The sequence below is a fragment of the Oreochromis aureus genome, linkage group 23 (genome assembly GCF_013358895.1).
Source record: "Oreochromis aureus strain Israel breed Guangdong linkage group 23, ZZ_aureus, whole genome shotgun sequence".
Lineage (NCBI taxonomy): Eukaryota > Metazoa > Chordata > Actinopteri > Cichliformes > Cichlidae > Oreochromis > Oreochromis aureus.
Window position 1 is genome coordinate 31,575,665 of NC_052963.1, and position 18,886 is coordinate 31,594,550.

Here is an 18,886-nt window from a genome sequence, read left to right on the forward strand (position 1 = left end):
AAGAATCAAGCAAATACTAACTATGCATTAAGACAGCTTTTAAAAAACACCGATATACCTTTATACGAGATATAAGCTGTGACAATATTATTTATATCGATATAGTCTATGTTGCGTTATATTTACAGTCGTCCCTCGCTATATCCCGGTTCACCTTTCATGCCCTCGCTGTTTTGCTGATTTTTTTTGTGTGCAATTTTGCATGCTTTTTTTGTGTGTGTTCTGCATCCTGATTTGCTGTAGACCATTGTCAATCAATCTTGTGCCGTGTCTCCTGTACAGTATAGAATGTGTTCAGCTTGTCAAATTTACATCAATCTTCGATCGCTAGCAGTGTGACTCTGAAGTGCTGTACTGTATGTCTGTAAGTTTTCTCCCCAACAAACACAGTAATGTCGACGAAACGTCATCACCTACAGGTGCCTTTAGTTTAATTCTATAATACTGGACTTATTTCTTTCTTTCAACAAGGTTTAAACTTACGAGTGTTTTAAACAAGAGAGAAGAGTGTGAAAATGTTCATGCCCGTCCGAGAAAAGTGTGTAGTGAGGAGTTTTACAGCCTTATACATCTATAATAATTGTAAAAAATAAAGTTGGCTACTTCGTGGATTTCACTTATCCCAGGTTATTTTTAGAACGTAACTCCCGCGATAAACGAGGGACCGCTGTATCACCGTTTACAACAGCACCATAAAGTGCAGAATGAAAAGTGTGTGAAACTGCCTGCTGTATCCCAGACCACGAAGTCTTCCCAGCCCCCTGCCCTGAAACAAGCCACCTTACAAAACTCGTATACCGTATTTTTCGGGCTGTAAGGTGCACTTAAAATCCTTTAATTTTCTCAAAAATCGACAGTGTGCCTTATAATCCGGTGTGCATTATGTATGAATTCTGGTTGTGCTTACTGACCTCACACCAATTTTATGTGGCACACGTAGAGCTGGGCGATATAAGATTTTTTCATATCACGATATGTTTTTTCATTTCAGGCGATAACGATATATATCACGATATAAGCCAAATAACTATATTTGTAAGATTTAAATGTGCCGTTGCTCACAAGTAAAATGTGAAATAATCAGCAGCTTGTTTTGATTTAAATATTTATTTCCAATAATAAGTTCAACAGGGCAGATGTACTTAAGGAACATGAGACTTCAGTTTCAGATAAATAAAGGCAAATATTGCAAACTACACAAAAGGCAGCCGCTAAAGCGTTTAAGTTTCAAAATAGAACAAACAAAACAGACTACTAAATTGTCAATTCCACTTAGAAACAAAATATTAATTCTAAAAATAAATCTTAGTCAGTTTTGTCTGTTCTTCTGTAAAACAAACTAACTTTTGTCAATATCAAATAAACTGAGAACTAAAAGGAAATTCTCAATTTCTCCTTGTTGTATAGCTTAGCTATTACCTCAATTAGCTGCTTGAATCCTTCATTTTCGTGTTTATTGGTAGCATGTCTTTAGCAAGACGGTAGGCTATGGCATTCGTTATGTCGCTATGTCTCTTAGCTTTTTTGTCATATGGTAAGACGCTGGAGAAAGCTGACTCAATTGACTGTTGCTGCTTCGCAGGGATTCTCCCGGTTGTTTTCGATGACGAATTAGCGCTTTCAGTCTACGGAACTTCTCTGGCCCTTCCTTTTGACAATCTCTCCGGCATTGGAACCGTCATCTGTGTTCTCTTCGATAACCTGGTCACCCAAGCTCTCGGTTGATTTTTCTCTAGTGGGCACACTCATTTTCTCCATTACCCGGCCGGCACGGCGGCTGGCTGCTTCCCAAACAAATACACATGTGCGGCTTGGCACTTGTGCTGTACGTAACAAGTCACGTGACATGACGCTGCGGCTGTGATTGGTTCAGCTCTGCGCTACTTAATTTGGATTGGCTGTTCTTGTTTTTTTTAAAGACAGGAAGAGAGAGAGATGAGGTCTATCGCAATAGTTTCATTTTTCTATTGAGAAAAAGTTATTTCGCAATACATATCGATATCGTTCTATCGCCCAGCTCTAGGTACACGGCACTCAAAAATCTGTAAAAGTGGAATCAAAAATCAAATAAAAGTGCCTGTGTGACATCTGGGACACGCTGGTTTGAAGTACTCACCATCTGTGACTCTAAAGACCTCAGTTAACATGTTAAATATAAAAAATAATGAGATTATGATTAGAATAAGACTGGACGACAGGACAAAGCCTCTTCTCTCTTAAAAGAATGTGGCAGCACAGCAGACTTGGAGATGTTTGGCCAAATTGCACAGCAACATTTTTGCAAAAACCAGACACGGCATATCAGCACAAACACCTCGTACCAACTGTCAGCACGGCGGTGGAGGGGTGATGATTCTGGCTCGTCTTGCAGCCACACCTGGGGACCTTGCAGTCATAGAGTCAACCATATGAGTTCCTTTGTATACCAAAGTATTTCAGAGTCAAATTTGAGGCCATCTGTCCACCAGCTAAAGCTTGGATCATGAAACAGGACAGTGATCCCAAGCACAGCAGCAAATGTATAACAGAATGGTTGGTTGAAAAAGAAAAGAAAAAAGGAGATGCTAAAGATGGTTCTACAAGCTGGTCATTAATGGCTTGTACTTGTACCTTCACAGGAATGCACAGTCCTGTGAAGTCCTATGAGGTTTTAGATGTGTCCTTGATCCAACACAGCTGATTTATGCATGCTAGTCAGGAGTCTAGCTTTGGAGTATTAACTTTGTTGTTAAAGCTGATTTAATATACTGCAGTCATATCCTGCTATTTATTGTAGTAGCTTGTTCTGTGGTAATGTTTTGCTTTAAATCCCAGATTCAGCATATTTTAGGTCGTAGGTCTACAGCTTGTTCAATAACTATTTGGCTTGTTACACTTTTTAAAAATAGTTTTGTACACCACCAGAGTGGACTTTAAATCTTTAAACTGTGGACTTTAACCAAAGTTCTGCATTAACTGTTTAGGAATTACAGTCAGTTCCCCTTTTTTCAGAGATTGAAAAGTAGTTGGCAGTCCAAAATACTTTAGTTAATCCCCTGAATTATAGCTGCAAGTTGGCACTTCAAAAGTGAAAGTGACATGCTAACCTCTTTATACACCATTGGTGATGCTAACACAAAAATAACAGCAAGAAATTTCTGATATCAGAGTGATCCTCAAAAGGAGCGATGCAGACCCCAACCAAGCTTGATTTTCAACGCGTAACATAAGCAGAGACAACCAGAGTTGCAGAGTCTCACGTTTTGTCTGAACTCCTTCCTACAGTGGAGTCACTCTCACCACAAAATGTTTCTGTGAAGTGCTGTAAGGACTGCTTTTCACTCACTTAGCTGTCAACCTTGTGGTGATACTTAAATAGATTACCAAAAGAAAGATGTTCTGGATTTGCAGATATGTGGGTAGATGAAAAGTTTAGTGTTGTCACGTTAACTGGCAATCACGCCTGCTGCGTTACGGGGGCAATACTGAAGCATTGTAACAAATAGTTTTCTACACTGAGTAAATTAGTTCGTTAATGCATTTCTCCGATTCTGTTTGATGATTATACTTCCTATGTTTTATGGATTTATGGTAAATATAATTTCCTTTAATAGAGTGTCAAATTGGAAACTTTGGTTATCCGATGAGTCCTGATGGAAACTGTTGTGACTTAGTGCTTTTTAAATAACCTCTGTATTCATGAGTTTTAGGGTGTTTTTGATCATCTTAGCTGGAGGGCCATGCTATTTATAAGTTTGACACCTACAAAAAACCTCCCCCTCTTCCCCTTCAGAGGCATAGTGTGGTCTGAGGTTTGGTTACTAAGTGATGGAGCAAAAACATGCAACACCAAAAAATTTACTGCTGCCGCCCGCGTGCTTTCTTAATCTGCCTAATGAACTCTGACTCAAATATGTTAGCAACAAGGGTCGCACATTTTTAGACCTTTACCGCTTTCTATTGTAAACGGTGTCTAGAGTTCAAATTGCAGATTTTTCTTTGTTTTGTTTTTTGTCAGTGCCACAGTTTGAAATCACTGTGCCTTTTGGGCTTCTTGGTCTGTGGTTTGGTTACTGTCTCTATACCCTGTGGGTAAAATTTTGGTTTGATTTAGAAGAAAAGGTAAAAAAGAGCAGAAGTCTCATAGTTTTTGTCGTCAGAGATGGTGACACATCTTGGTGACAGTTTTCACCTCGGTTTTCGTACAAGAGGTCAGACTGGAATCAGATTAATGTTGTGACTCTTAGGACTTAGAGCTGTAGCACATACTGATGTAGTCCATCACTTTGAAGATCAAATGCTTCAGTATCAAGTCAGAAAATGCTGCAGAGATTTAACGAAGAGATGAACAATAATGATAATACACAGTGTTTCACTGAAAACACATTTCAGTGAAACCAAGATGTCTAGAAGGGTTTGTGTGTAGGACTCTTTCACTATCGCAACCATGGCTTCTGTTGTCTTTGGGCTTTAAAGGAAGTGGTTTTTCATCTTGAAGCAGCAACTCTGCCAAAGGTGACATGCATGGTTTATTTTGAGGTTTCTATGACATACTCAGAGATTTATACTAAAAGTTTTAGTGTGTTAAAAAAAAAAAAAACCCAACTTCTCAGATGTGTACTGCATATGTGTCATGCTAATGCTGGAAACAAATCTGTAAGATGAGTGTCATTGCAGTGACCACATCTTTATCCTAGTCGCATCTTTTGTCTTTCTTATTTCAGCAGAAGGCTAAATTCTGTTGAAAACTTGATAGAGGAAAGAAAAAATTTTTAGCACTTAATTTTCACACATCTTTCATAGATGTCGTTGCAGATTCAAAATAACCTTTACGTCATTACCACACTGTTGGAGATGTGCGTAAAGCCGACTGAACGTCGCATGCAATCGGCATTTCATGTGCACTTTTTTTTTATGAGCTGTGATTTTGCCCACTTGCCCAGGATGTGATGAAATGGGCGGATGATTAAAGGCTGATCTCAGATTATCTGATGCTCAGTTCAGATCTGCCAGGAGGCTGAACAAATTTAGTAGTGTACTTTTTAAAATGCAGAAAGCCCCTACACTGCACTATTTGAACTAAACAAAAACACAACACACTGGGACTTGAAGATACAATGGGAACATGTTTCTGTGAGACGTTTGCTGTCCCTGGCCACAGCCTGACACCTGGCGATTCACACAGCTGAACACCAGGAAGTCTCTATTAACTGCCTGTCCTTGTCGTTGCAGTGTTTTGGAGCAGCAAAACCTCAAAAACAACAGGTTCTTGGAATAATCTCTCTTGTTTAGACCTCTCCATGTGAAAAAAAAAAGGCCTATTGGGACCCGCCATATTGAACCCCACCTCACCACAGGAATCTAAACCCTATCTGTATTTTGGGGTGTTGTTCAGGCGGTGAAGACTCAGTGTCACCGCTTTACCTCGACACCCCACCCCTTACCGAGCGCACATCTTCCCTTTTTTTGCCTCAGTGCTGCTGCCTGTGTTTTGAACTTATCTCAGTGTGGAACTGGCAGGTTCAGGGGTGTGATTGAGGTTTGAAATAGAATATGTGTTTGTCTCCAGTGCCTGCAGATGTCTTCACTTAGGAAGGTAAACATCACATGGGCTGTTTAACTGTTAGAGGCAACAACCAGCCTCATCCCCAGGGCCCCAGGAGGAAATCAAGCACAAATGACACTGTTTTGTGTTTCACCAGACATCTGTCACCTTGGTCGCCCGCCATACATGCAGGGTACTGCGCGATGACGCTTTTTTTTGCAGCGGGGCTCTCGAAGCTGCCGTTATTTCTCCTGCCTGTGCAAGAGTTTTCAACCATAAACAAGAAGACATAAGTGTAATTTCCACAGACCCTTTTTGATTTAAGAGTATGTATAATATGTGCCAGAAATCTAAAATATTTTGACCCTGTAGATGATTAACAGAATCCTTTTTTTTTTTTTTCCCAAAAGCTGTGAAACATGTTTGAAAGTTGGGTATTTTGTCCCAACAGAAAGAAGAAGGAAAAGTCCAAGGCCAGCTGAACCACACAGATTCGAGCCAGTACATCCGCGACCTCAAAGACCAGATAGCAGAACTACAACATGAGGTGAGACTCCTAAAAACAAGCTACATGTTCACCTCAGTCACACTACCATTTTTTTTTTTTTTTGTTGTTGGTGTAATTGCTTTGATCAAAATTTCACAACAATCTCTCAGATATGGTTTTACTTTGACTTGAACAGATTAGTTGAAGTGTTAACTACACCCAGAGACTTCCTGTGTGGAGCTTAAGTTGTGAACCTCTTAGAGATATATTCACAAACATGACTTACAGAGGTTTAAATGGCGGGACTTGGAGAACAGAGAGGCAAGATGCAAAGATGGATGCAGATTCAAATGATAGATATTTGAGGGTGAGTAAAATGTCACATATGACGTCAGAAGTGACATATTCCCCACAGTCTTAGTCACCTTTATTCATTATTATTGGCCCTGTCGAGCTTGTTGACCTATGTCATGTGTTTGAGAAAAGATGTTTTAAAGAGTGCTGTCTCAGTCATTTCCCTTCCCTGACAGTTGTCTTTGAGTTTTAGATTGCCCGACAATGATTCTTATTATTTTAAGCATGCACAATGAGCAAAACCGAAACTAGAGTGGTTTAAGTCCCATCATACACCTCCTGCACAGTTTCAATTAAAGCCTACATCATACTGCTTGAAATTTTATGTGCAGCATCTCAGATGTTGATTAGATCACCGTTTCCTTTCACATGACAGCAACAGGAAGGCAGTGTGCCAAGTTTAGAGAGACCCAGGTAAATGTAGGGTTGTTCGGGGTTTTTTGGGCTTTTTTTAAGTTGTTGTTATCGTTTTTATGTACTGTGCTCTAAACTGGCCTCTGAATGCATCTCTTTCTACATGACTGTCTGTTGCATGGCAGGCCAACCCAGGTGAGTGTTTTCATATGTTCTGTGTAACACCTCCAGCTTTTCAAGCCTGACCATGTGTTGATCTTTACCCAAGCCCTCTTTGAGTCTGGTTAATTCATGGTGTAGGAGAGCATCCCAAGTGCTTCAAGGTAAAGCTCAAGAAAGCGGCCGTGCGCGGCTGTAAACTGGAGGTGGGGACGTTAACTGAAACATAATTGGAGAAAATACAAACCCAATTCCAAAGTAGTTGGGACTCTGCAAAGTGTGAATAAAAACAGAATGCAGTGATTTGCAAATCTCAACTGAGACATAAAAATTATTAGCTGATTTTGAATTGGATGTAACAAAAAAGTTGGGACAGGAGAAACAAAAGAATATCTTGGAACTAATTAGGTTAATTAAGGTCAGTAACATGAATTGGTATAAAAAGAGCATCTTAGAGTGGCAAGGTTTATAAACTGAGTCTACAAATTCAGCAACAGTTTGAAAATAATGTATGCTTTTGAAGGCTTTGAATATCTCATCATCTAAAGTACATAATGTGAGAGAACCTGGAGAAATCTCTGTGCGCAGAAAAGGCCGAAAACTGGATGCTGTGATCTTTGATCCTCAGACAGCACTTCATTAAAAACAAATACATTTCCTTTGTAGAAATCTGTGCTCAATAACGCTTTGAGAAAACTCTGTTTGTGAACGCAGTTGACTGCGCCAGCCAAAAGTGCAGGTTAAAGGTCTGTGACGCAAAGAAGAAGCCATATGTGAGCATGATCTAAAAAAAAAACCCTGCTGTGTTCTCTGGATCAAAGCTCATTGCATGCATGTCTGATAGCATGGCTATGCATTAGTGCCTATTGAATTGTCACTTAGCACGTCTTGAAAGGCACAAGGTGTATATACAGGTTTTAGAGCAACAAAACTTATTTACATTATTGGGCCTTGCCTGCCTTGATTGACAGTTGTTTGCCGACACAGGCAGCTGTCTGCTTGGCTTTACCTCAGCTAATTTTAATCCCTAAACTGGACCTTTCTGCTTACGCTTTTGGTGTTGGCACCTTTTGGAGCATTTTTATGCTTTTATGACCAACTGGCAGGTATTTGTGTCCGTGTACTAAACATGGACGCAGTTTCTAACTAACCTCGATAGCATTAGCTTCTAACATAGCTCTCTATCATCTAAATATATTTCTGACTTTTAAAAAAAAGTGCAGCAATGCAAGTCTAAAAAATTCATGGATGAAAACCAGATTGGCTATAGCCATCTTTTATATACAGTCAATGCAAAAAGTTCCTTACCAGGTATTTTGTTTTCCGAGAGAGAAAAAAAATTCTCCAGTCTCAGACACTTTTCCTTTGCCTTGAAGCTTTGGAAGCACCTTAAACTGTTAACGTGGTGTAAGGTGCTTCCTGCTACCATGCAGTCTTAAATGAAACATAATTATATGACTCTTTGTCCCAAATCCATACTACACATTGAGTTTAAGTGTTGAGATTATAAAGCACATTCGTGCACACATTCAATAAACTCATCAAAGATTGAAGCAAAGACAGCATATAGGCTTTGTGAATTGGATGGTGACATTTATAAGTCTCTATATAATTTTATATTGAGATGTGTGAATAAAAGCTTTTACTACAAATTTAAAAGAGACAACTTGTCTTCCTCATTGTGAGTGCTGTAAAAATATTTATTTCATGTCTACTGGTTATACAAACACGACACTCACCAGTTGTATACTCTTGGTGTGTAGTATGGCTCTGATTTTATTGCATTGTTCCCTTATGTTTTTATTTTTGGTTGATCTGCTGCCTGCATGTTGAAATTGTAAAGGGCATCTCATCTTATTTGTTTCAGTGTTCCTGGTAAAATATCACCAGCTCCCACTGACAGTTTGTTCATATCACATGTGTCAAGTTTTTGTTATCTCACTGAGTTGCTAGCAGTCAGAGGTTGTCCAGGAAGCCGTGCAAGAGTCGTATTTCTCTGTCGTTGTTCATTTTAAACATTAGCGTCACAGCTTGGCTGCTTTTTTTTTTTTTTTTTTTTTTTTTTTTTTTTTTTTTTAGCAGCGCTACTTTGACACTAACAGAAAAGAAGTGGATAGAATTATGTTGTGAATTCAGCTGTTAAAACGTATCAGTCTGTAGAATCAAATGGCAAGGGAAAAATGATTCTGTAAACTTTCTGATAAGTCGCACTACTATTAAGGAAAACTGGTCACATGGAGAGAGAGGAAACACATTTGCTGAAATTCAATCTGAAAACTACCAGCTATCGTCTTAAATTTCTCTTTATTAGTAAACAATGAACAGCAGACAGGACAGGAAGTGCTGAACTAGATATCCGCTATCTATATTTCCTGCACCTGGCTAAAAGAAGGTTTGACCAAGACTATCTTCCTCCCTCTTTCCTTCTGAGTACAATAACAGCAACCAAACGATAAATAAATAAATAAGTGAGCTGTCTATACAACTATACCCATTTTAATCATCATACTTAAACCTGCTTCAGAGACACAAGACAGTTAAGCAAAAGTAGACCTGATCCACGACGATATTGGAGCTGGGGATCTCAGGGAGGCGATCTTTGTCTCTGTAGGGCTGTCCTGTGCCAGGCCTTAGCACGGCACCTCAGGTCATATAGCGTCTGTAACAAGCAGTTTGAGATTCCTTTAAGCCAGTTTTCTTCTGAGCGTGCTCACACATGTGGCAAGGTCAGGATATCCACTGTCTCTGACATCCTGTAGAGCCACCTGGTCACAAACCAGGTGTGTAGAGTTTGGAGCTTTTGGCTTACCGGGATAACTTGCATGTTTGCTGACCTAATTATTTGAAACTTTGGCTATATTTAATGTGTGCATCCACCGCTGTAACAGTGTATTTATGACAGAAAATAAGGAAAAGCATAATATGTTAGCTGTAAGAGGTTTGGTGTTCATGCAGCTGCCTTCAAGCACAGAAGTCTGATCTGTAGGGGTTTGTGTGGCTCCTGACTCTCACTGTGTTTGCTTTCACAGATTCGCTGCTTAAAAGGACAGAGGGGGGGCTTGGCCAATCAGCCCACTTTTGATGGGATCCATATTGTCAATCACTACGGGGCGGATGATGAGTCTTACCAGTCTTCGGACGACGATGGGGTCAAGGTCTCCACCCTGCAGGTCCCCCAGCAGAGGAGCCGTATCAAACTACACCCCAAACTCGAGGACACCGACAGCGATGAGGAGGAGGAGGACGGAGAGGCCCTGCGGATCTCTGTTCCTCAGAGCAGCAGCCACAAGACCACCTCCGTGTGAGCGGCGCCCGCCGGCTGCTGAAGTGGAGACGGAGGCTGTCAGCACTAACTGTGGAAGAGAGGGTCATCCAGCAAACCATTTCAGAGGAGACGCCTGAACTTGAAGAAAGAAATGCATCATCATCATCATTTCATATCCTGAGAATCACACGTGGATTTAGTTTTGTTTACCTTCCTTTTGCAGTTTTTTTGTTGTTGTTGTTTTTGGGGGGTTTTTTGTGAGGGAAGCCAGAAGCTCAGCCTGAACCTCAGTAGAGGCTCAAATCATGTGAAGCGTCTCAGACTCTACTGGGCCACAGAGACCTGACAAAGAGGAGGAGAAGGGAGATCTCAGTCTGTCACTCCTGACCGCTTCTTCTAGGTACAACACAGAAAAAGAGACTGTGCAATAAAAACGTTTTACTCTATATTACACACTTCATGTTTTTATATTTTAAAGCTTTTTATAAATGAACATCAGAAATGCATTGATGCCGTTACTACTAAGTGTCCATCATGCAGAGGCAGATTTGTATGAGTGCTATGCGTGCGCATGTATAAATATCTATATTTCTAATGTCTTGAAGAGCTTGGTCAGAGCCTGGTATCAAACTCGCTTGTATCAGCCAGCGATGACTTTCTTTGGCCTTAGCACATGCCGCATGCCTTTCAAGGTCAAAGTGACATTGCGTACATGTAGATATGTAAATGTGTATCATGTTGTTTGTTTCCCCCCACTTCCTTTTGAACTTGAAAATGCATATCTGGTGTTTAGAATATACTGTACATTTGAGAATAAAGGGACATATAATGTAGTTTAACACAAATAACAAATCCTGCTTTTGAGACGAGGGAGGTGAATTCCTGGTAGAATAACTAGTCACCACTCTTTAGATGCTTTTGAACTCTCTGTTCTTAAAGCAGCCAGCATGTTAATAAGTGCAGATGGGGACAGGTTTATTTCTTAGCTACTGTTGCTGTTTTACCAAGTTCTCTGAAAGCATCACGATCTTACTTTCATGATGAGGTAAAAGGCGAAAGTCACTTCAGTGCATAATGCATGTACTGATGACTCAAAGCTGAATGATGCCTCTCATATGTTCTGAGTGTCACTAATTTGCACGGAATTGATGACAGTCTGAGAGAACTTTGGCCAGGAGATGAAGCTGAGATAAAGCAACACTTAATAACTCAACATGGAAACTAATCGGGACCGGCAAAGTGTTACCAAAGCGAGGCCCATGTTCTGGATCTACAAGCCACTCCATTTCATGACCTGGACGTGTAAAAGTGAATTTCTCTGAATGTCTGAACACTAACTTCTGTATGAATCGAGGCAGCCGCAGTCTCCAGGAACCAGCAAAGATTCTGACTTTGAGCAGGTGATGATGATGTTAATGTCTCTTTGATGATGAAATAGGAGAGGAACACCTAATGGCACTTTTTTTGAGTCTGCAGTGCAGTATGGACACACTATGATGCAGTCAAGCACACTCTGCAAACTAAATGAGATTGTTAAATATATGTGTGTGTGTGTGAGTGAGAGAGAGAGCGAGCGAAAGGGATGAATTCACAATAAAATTGTTTGATAAACTCCTGGCCTGGTCTGTCTTGTAATGGTGGCTGCAAACCTCTAACCAGAGTCTCCTCGTGCAGGCTGAACAGCACATGTGGGATGTTTAGTCTCAGCGCTGCCTTCCTCTGAAGATTCTTAGCTTAGATTGACTGTTTCAGGAAGTGATTTTTCTCGCGGTTTTCAAAGTTGAGCCTCAACTACTAATCATTTCATGCAGAAAACCGCATTTTAAAAAGAGCATCTCTCTTCGGGCACTGAAACATTTACCAGGTTTGTGTTTGGTTTTTTGGATTTTTTCCCCACAAAATGCTGATGAGTTTGTGTTGGACACTGAGGCCAGTCTGTTAGTGATGTAAGCTCAGATAGATTTTTAGAACTTGTGTTGACTAGTAAGGTTTGCAATTTTTTTTCTTAACATGGCGCAGTGGAAGGTCGCTTATTTCTATAGCGGGTGCCAGATGTTATAGCCACATAAATTCTATTTTAATCATTTCGATTTTAATCTCAAAATTCGGATTTATTATTAATAATACCCGAATTTAGCACAACCCAAACAGCAGTAGTCCTGCGCAGACACGGGTGTATGAATACAGCTGATTTTATATATTTTATTTATTTCTTTTTCTTTGATTGACCTTTGCAAATATTCGATCAGATTTAAACGTGCGTCCTGAAATGTTTACTATAAGGAGAGCGCGATACAGTGGCGCAGTGTGGGAGGCGTGAATCATTTGGCGAGTTCACATGTAGAGGCGTTTTAGAGCTAAATTTCAACGGAGAGCAGAAAATATTTGAATACTGCAGAAATAATGACGGAGGTAATTAATTGTGTGGTTATAAACAACCGCATATCAAATCAAATCTAGTTTCAAACCGCGTTGTAACATCCTGCGTAAAAGCGGCATCAAATCCCTAAATGTATCTATTATATTATTAATATCATTAATATTATTATTATGTGCGTGTATTTAATTGTGACGGCATGATGCTACAGTTAACAAACCGTCTGCCTATCGGCCAGCAGGCCCTGCTGCAGCTGCTTTTATCGGTTCGAGCTTCATATCTTCTCCAAAAAACTGTATCCGGATGCCGTGATGCGTCTAATCGAGCTGGGACATGTGGTCCTCTAATTTCCTGTCCTTTATTTACTGATAACGGTTTGCATGTAGCTGACATTATAAATGCATTCACTGACATGTTGGTGCTATAGTGTTGTGTGAGAGCGGACTGTGGTTGTGCCAAAGCCGTGTGAACGGTCTGAAACCGTTTTGGGCGTCCAGTTGTCTGATTTGGAGGAAACTTCACACCTTCACAGGCGTGGAGGATTTGACCGGAGCGGATTTGCTAACGGTTACCTGATGATATATTGAAATAATAAGTAAAGAAATGAAATGAAAAGTCATCCAAAATGCGCATGTGTGAACTTCGGCTCCGTGGCAATTCAAGCGTCTCAAGCCGCGAATAATAAAACTTTAAAGGGCAAACATGGCCTGATAGCCACCTGTATTTACTGCAAACAAATGCGCAAGGTTTTTGATCACACTTTCACTTCAATGCCGTCTCAAAACTGTTTTATTACACCTGCAGTGGATGAAAGGCACCAGGACGCACGACTCCGTCTTATTGATCAGCGCGTAATGACGCTCTAATCTTCGACCTGTGCGAACAGAAAACAAACTGTCTCCGTTATTTGCTTCTTCCTCTCGGGGTAATGTGAAACGGTCACCGCAGGCGTTAGGACGGAGAGTGTCTGTCACATAATAACAGTTTATGGGCTCAAGTGACCACCAGACCGGGACAAAACTTCACAACACTTTGTCCTGTGTGGAGCCGACAGTGAGTTTTGATCAGAGAGACACCGCGGTGCGTTTTTATGTGAGGATTTATTCTCAATTTATTATTTTTCCTCTAGCGTTTTATTGGCTAAACTCAACCAGAGACACTCTTGGCAAACCCACAGCTTTTGGTCAAATTTTAATTGCAGCCTATAAGAATAATAAGACTACCCCGCCGGTTCAAAGTTTCTCCCACCCCTTTATTTTACCACGGCGCGCTACTTCAAGCTCCCCAGCAAGGCACCCTGGAGTGTGTCTCCCCGTTTCCTCTCCCCCTGCCCCCTTTAAAATTGAGAAAGGCGCCGATAAAGCCTGTATCACCTCTCCCGACTGCCACGGGCTCCATGGGAGACACGAGCTGCAGTCTGCGAGAACTTCGGCAGCCCCAGGCAGTGGAAAAGTTAAACACTGCAAAAAGTGTCTCATAGACTTATCGTCCCAAGTTGTACTTTTAAACAATAAATAAACTCTCCTCTTCTTCATTCCACCTGCGTTTCTTGTAAGAAAAGAAACGCAAGCGTTAACCACTGTCGGGTTCTGAAATGAGTCCGTTTGCTCTAAAGATGCGAGACGACGTCGCCCCCGCTGCAGACAGTTTTCCTACAGCCTGCCCCGCACTGCGGTGACTAAAACACTGCAGGCGGATATTTTTTACAGCGCACTGAGCTGTGGCGGGCAGCCTCGACACCTGTCCGTACGACACCTGGCAGGCGTGACCGACAGTCCGCGCATGCTCCCTTGTCAGGTTGAAACCTCTTAAAGCACTTAGGAGCAACATCACCACACCAGTAGATGTCAAATCTTGGAGCGAGAGGCCTCGGGCGCAGGAGGACTGCTCTCTACAGCTGGATTATTGTCACTGATTTGTTCTGTTCCGCTTCAGAGATGCCCCGCTCCTTCTTGGTGAAGAGTAAGAAGGCGCACAGTTATCACCAACCCCGAAGTTTTGAGGATGACTACAACAAGCTGGACACGATACTGGCGCACATATGCTCGGGTATGCAAAAGGAGGCTTTTCTTCAATATTCCCCTCTTTGTCAGATGACACTTTGAACGCTGTATTTGATATTGATATCATCTGACGGGAATGAAGGGTGTTTTTCAAAACTAAAATACATTTTTGATCGCAACACTTGCCAATAATTTGTAGGATGAATAATGCTTTAAAAGAAAAACACTTTACAGTTAAGAGTCATTGCAGTATTTTGTATTCAACTCTGGAACTGTTCTTTTGGTTAAATGCATGTATTTAAATATCTCGGGTTATTCACAGAACTTGGTTTTATTACATATTACAACACTATTTTTTATTGTTATACAATATCATATAACACAATATCATAAAACATATAACATTATTACCACGGGAAAAATTGACGTTATCTCTGACTAATTTTGTCCACCAAAAATCCGGTTTTGTTTTGACAAATTACCGAACTCTCGACCATGGACGTCATTTATCAGCCCTTTAAAAACAACATAAGAATGGCTTCAGTCGAGTCACCTGTCATTACGATGCTGACTGTCATTTGTTTTGTGCTTCTCAGAGGGAGATAAACTCCCAGAAGAAGACACGGATATGTCGGTGGACAGGTACGACCTGTCTCCGGACTCCCACCTGGGCGACGCTGCAGATTTCTCCCCCAAGTCTCCGCTGAGCTGTGCCGACAGCCTGTGCCCTCGCTCCCCGGACTACGAGGACTTCTGGAGGCCTCCATCTCCCTCCGCCTCCCCAGGTAGACAGAGACACACACATACATACACACATACTGATGACCCTGCAATAGATTACATTTCATGTACACATGAAAGACCCAGAGCGGAAACTGTAAAGCGTCCAGGATGCACAAATCCAATGCAGACTTTGATTTGTATTTTTTCCACCATGGTTTAGAAAACATACAATTGTTCGTTTCAGCAAACTAAATAAGCAAATCAGGCCTTTGTTATGGTTTACATATTTTGCTGTTTTAATCATTTTCTGAGATTTTTTTTAAAGGATGTATAGAAGTTATTCTTCACACAAATATGTTTTCAGTTTTTATAATAAATCAGAGCAAATATCATCTAATCTAATTTAATTTTAATTGGAGTCACCCACAAATCATCACCTGGGGAATCTGAAATAAGTTTCCCCCCTCAGTGATCCCTCTGAGGCCCCGTAGATCCCTGGAAGTGCTCCTCTTCGGTCACTTCACTGCTTACATTAAATTTTTATCTGTTCCCCTCTCCAGCTGATTCGGAGAAATCTCTTTCTCCCCTGGTGGACGAGACTCAGCCCTTCACCGTTCCCTTCCGGCCGTACGCCTGGAGCAGCAGCTATCCCAGGCCGGAGCTGAGGCCGCTGGTGCAGCCAAGCCTCCATACGGGGATGGAGGTAGAAAGAGGCCCGGCTGCGATGGGCTTCTACGGAGACAGAAGCACCCATCCTGCCCTGTATGCTGACCGAGCTCTGGGAGAGGAGACCTATGGTAACTACAGGAGGCACGCTGCTGCTCTGCTGTTTCCTGAGGCAGGCCTGCACGGAAAAACCCACAACGTGAACGCGCAGTCTGATCTGCTGTGCTCTAGCCTCATCATCAATGGGGCTTACAAGTGTGTCAAGTGCAGTAAGGTGAGGACAAAGGATGAGAGATGGGATTTCATAGAGCCCAGTCTAATATAGTGTCTTCTATAAAATCCATGCATGTTTGTAAGAAAACACCAATATTTCAAAAACTTGGGATAATTTGATTTCCGCTCAACTTGGCCCCAAGCAAAGACTCACTGCAGCTGCTGTCTTTTGGCTGACCTCTGACCTCTCTATAGGTGGAACAAAACACAAACAATTGACTATCCAGTTACACAGAATCGAATTTATTTTCTTCTTCGACGGTTTATTCCAATTTTTCTTTAAAAAACAAACAAACGTTCTTATCATTAATTCATTGTTGTTCTCAGGTGTTTTCCACTCCCCACGGTTTAGAAGTGCACGTCCGCAGATCACACAGCGGCACCCGGCCCTTTGCGTGCGAAATCTGCGGCAAAACTTTCGGACACGCAGTGAGCCTGGAACAACACAAAGCCGTGCACTCTCAGGTATCTTCACACCTCAAACCACAAGATGCAGTTTGCACCCTTTTCTTTTTTTGGATTCACATCTTGCAGTCAACCCGCCTTCCTGTCAAGCGTGGATGCGCTGACTCGAAAATGTGACTAAAACAGGCCTCTGCTCACGTTTCAGGAAAGAAGTTTCGACTGCAAAATATGCGGTAAAAGTTTCAAGAGGTCGTCAACTCTGTCGACTCACCTGCTTATCCACTCCGACACGCGGCCGTACCCATGCCAGTACTGCGGCAAAAGGTTCCATCAGAAGTCGGACATGAAGAAACACACCTTCATCCACACAGGTGAGCGAAGAAAGGAACGAAACTACATTTGTAGTTTTGATTGTTCTGTAACCGAGGTAAAGAATCTGTGCGCAAAATCAGATTTTTCAGCAGCAAAATGTATATCTCTCGTTTATTTTTATTATATATATATATTTTTAAACCCTCAATCAAATGTATTTTTCTTTTTTTTTTCTCAGGTGAAAAGCCACACAAATGCCAGGTGTGCGGGAAGGCGTTCAGCCAGAGCTCCAACCTCATAACGCACAGCAGGAAACACACCGGATACAAACCTTTCGGCTGCGACCTCTGCGGCAAAGGTTTCCAGAGAAAGGTGGATCTGAGGAGACACAAGGAGACGCAGCACGGACTGAAATGAACTGACAATCACGGCACCGTGGAGTCAATCTAATCTGACTTCAGAGCATTCATGTGCTCATTCCTAGGAAGTCGTTTTTAGACATCCGGTATTTTCGACTTTCCCTCCTTCTGCCGTCCACCTTGAGGACATTTTTCAGATCAAGATCGACTCTGACTCTCATTTAGCTTGTTAAACGTGCATTGAACCTATATTTAACAACGACAAATGATGTTTTTATTTATTTTATGAGGGAAAAAACGTTTAACGGGCGACTTTTTGCAGTGCGAAGACGAGCAACACTAACGAGACCAGCCTACTGCAGAATGTTACATGCTCAAAAAAACCAGAGATAAGCTGTGGACTTTAAAATACACGACATGTAAGCGCGATAATAATAACAATAACAATAATAATAAAATTGTCTGTGTCTTAAGCCCAACATAGCAGTCACACTTCAATAACAGGATTGGCAGAGCCATAAAGAAACAGATGCAAATCTGCGCTTCTCCAAAAGAACAGACGTAAGCTTTTGTTGTCAGCTACAGCAATGCTGGCAAAACAGCCTCCTTACACTTTCTGATTTAATAATCGCCTCCATTACCAAGCTGGTATCTTTGGTCTATTTTGCACATTTTCTTGTCAAATTTAAACTTTTATCGTTTACAAATAAATATTACTTCTCTTCAAATATGTATTCGAGTTTCTTGTTGATGTTTTAAAATGATTGTTATTATGAAAATTTCAATGCAGTTAAAAAGATGGATGATTTATGTTTTTCCAAACGAAAACAGCGACGGAACGGAAAAAGTGTGCATAAAAATAAAACAGATTACATTAAAGTAAAGGTCGGGTTTCATCACCTAGGTTTAAAAAAATCCACAGTGCGTCTTTTTTCACTGTCGTCAGCAGACGCGTCGGTAGATTTAAGGTCATTAGCAACAGTTATTTCAGATTTTTTTCTCGAACTCCGATTGCTTTGTATTAGACACACACACACACACACACACACACACACACACACACACACACACACACACACACACACACACACACACACACACACAGGGAGAGAGAGAGAAATAAAACTATGACCTAATCGAATAAGAGCTTTACGTTCCAGAGTGTAAACTTTAAAACAAAGGCGCCAGGACGTTGAGCCATCTTGCTGCCGTGATTGTGTGATTGCCCAGAGGCTACTGTTTGTTTTGACCACTGCAGACATGTGTTTGGACCTTAAACAGTATGAGCTGATTTAACCGTTAACCAAATGCGTTTTACCCTCATGGCTGTTATTTGGGGGGGAGGGGGGGAGGAGGAAAAAAAACGAGCTTTGGCAGAAAAGATATCACATGTGGCAGCTGTGATCCTGGGAAAAAATGAGAGTCGGGAAGCACCCTGTCAAAGTTTCTGTACTGCTACATAAACAACAGATTAAAGGGTTTAATCTGATAAACAAAAAACGCTCACTGGAAATATTACGGCACATTTAAGAAACAGGTGGTATCCCTGTCATAGAGACTATTTCCATAGATAGAATCAGTTTAATACTGTGAAAATACCTCTCATAACTGGTTAGGTGACCTTA

The 18,886-nt window shown here is 41.3% G+C and overlaps 2 protein-coding genes across 8 annotated transcripts in view; both read left to right on the forward strand.

Moving 5' to 3' along the window:
• Positions 1-11,754, forward strand: part of evi5b (ecotropic viral integration site 5b) — a 45,505-nt gene extending 33,751 nt beyond the window's left edge. For all 7 annotated transcript variants that reach the window (XM_039606754.1, XM_039606756.1, XM_031757843.2 and 4 more), the window contains 2 exons: positions 5,976-6,071; positions 9,908-11,754. In XM_039606754.1, the coding sequence (XP_039462688.1) occupies positions 5,976-6,071; positions 9,908-10,183 (372 nt within the window). In that variant the 3' untranslated portion in view covers positions 10,184-11,754. The remainder of the gene's footprint in view (positions 1-5,975; positions 6,072-9,907) is intronic.
• A 120-nt stretch (positions 11,755-11,874) lies between these two features.
• Positions 11,875-17,987, forward strand: gfi1ab (growth factor independent 1A transcription repressor b). Its single transcript, XM_031757848.2, has 7 exons — positions 11,875-12,007; positions 14,456-14,569; positions 15,120-15,308; positions 15,807-16,186; positions 16,513-16,650; positions 16,796-16,961; positions 17,141-17,987. The coding sequence occupies exons 2-7, from the start codon at positions 14,458-14,460 to the stop codon at positions 17,317-17,319; spliced, it is 1,164 nt and encodes a 387-aa protein (XP_031613708.1). The 5' UTR covers positions 11,875-12,007; positions 14,456-14,457; the 3' UTR covers positions 17,320-17,987.
• The last annotated feature ends 899 nt before the right edge of the window (positions 17,988-18,886 follow it).

Bases quoted from the DNA above. Each gene is read 5' to 3' on its own strand.
- gfi1ab (XM_031757848.2), top strand. From the start codon at position 14,458: ATGCCCCGCTCCTTCTTGGTGAAGAGTAAGAAGGCGCACAGTTATCAC. The intron at 15,309-15,806 runs GTAGACAGAGAC...TCCCCTCTCCAG, and splicing joins ATCTCCCTCCGCCTCCCCAG to CTGATTCGGAGAAATCTCTT. The intron at 16,187-16,512 runs GTGAGGACAAAG...TGTTGTTCTCAG, and splicing joins AGTGTGTCAAGTGCAGTAAG to GTGTTTTCCACTCCCCACGG.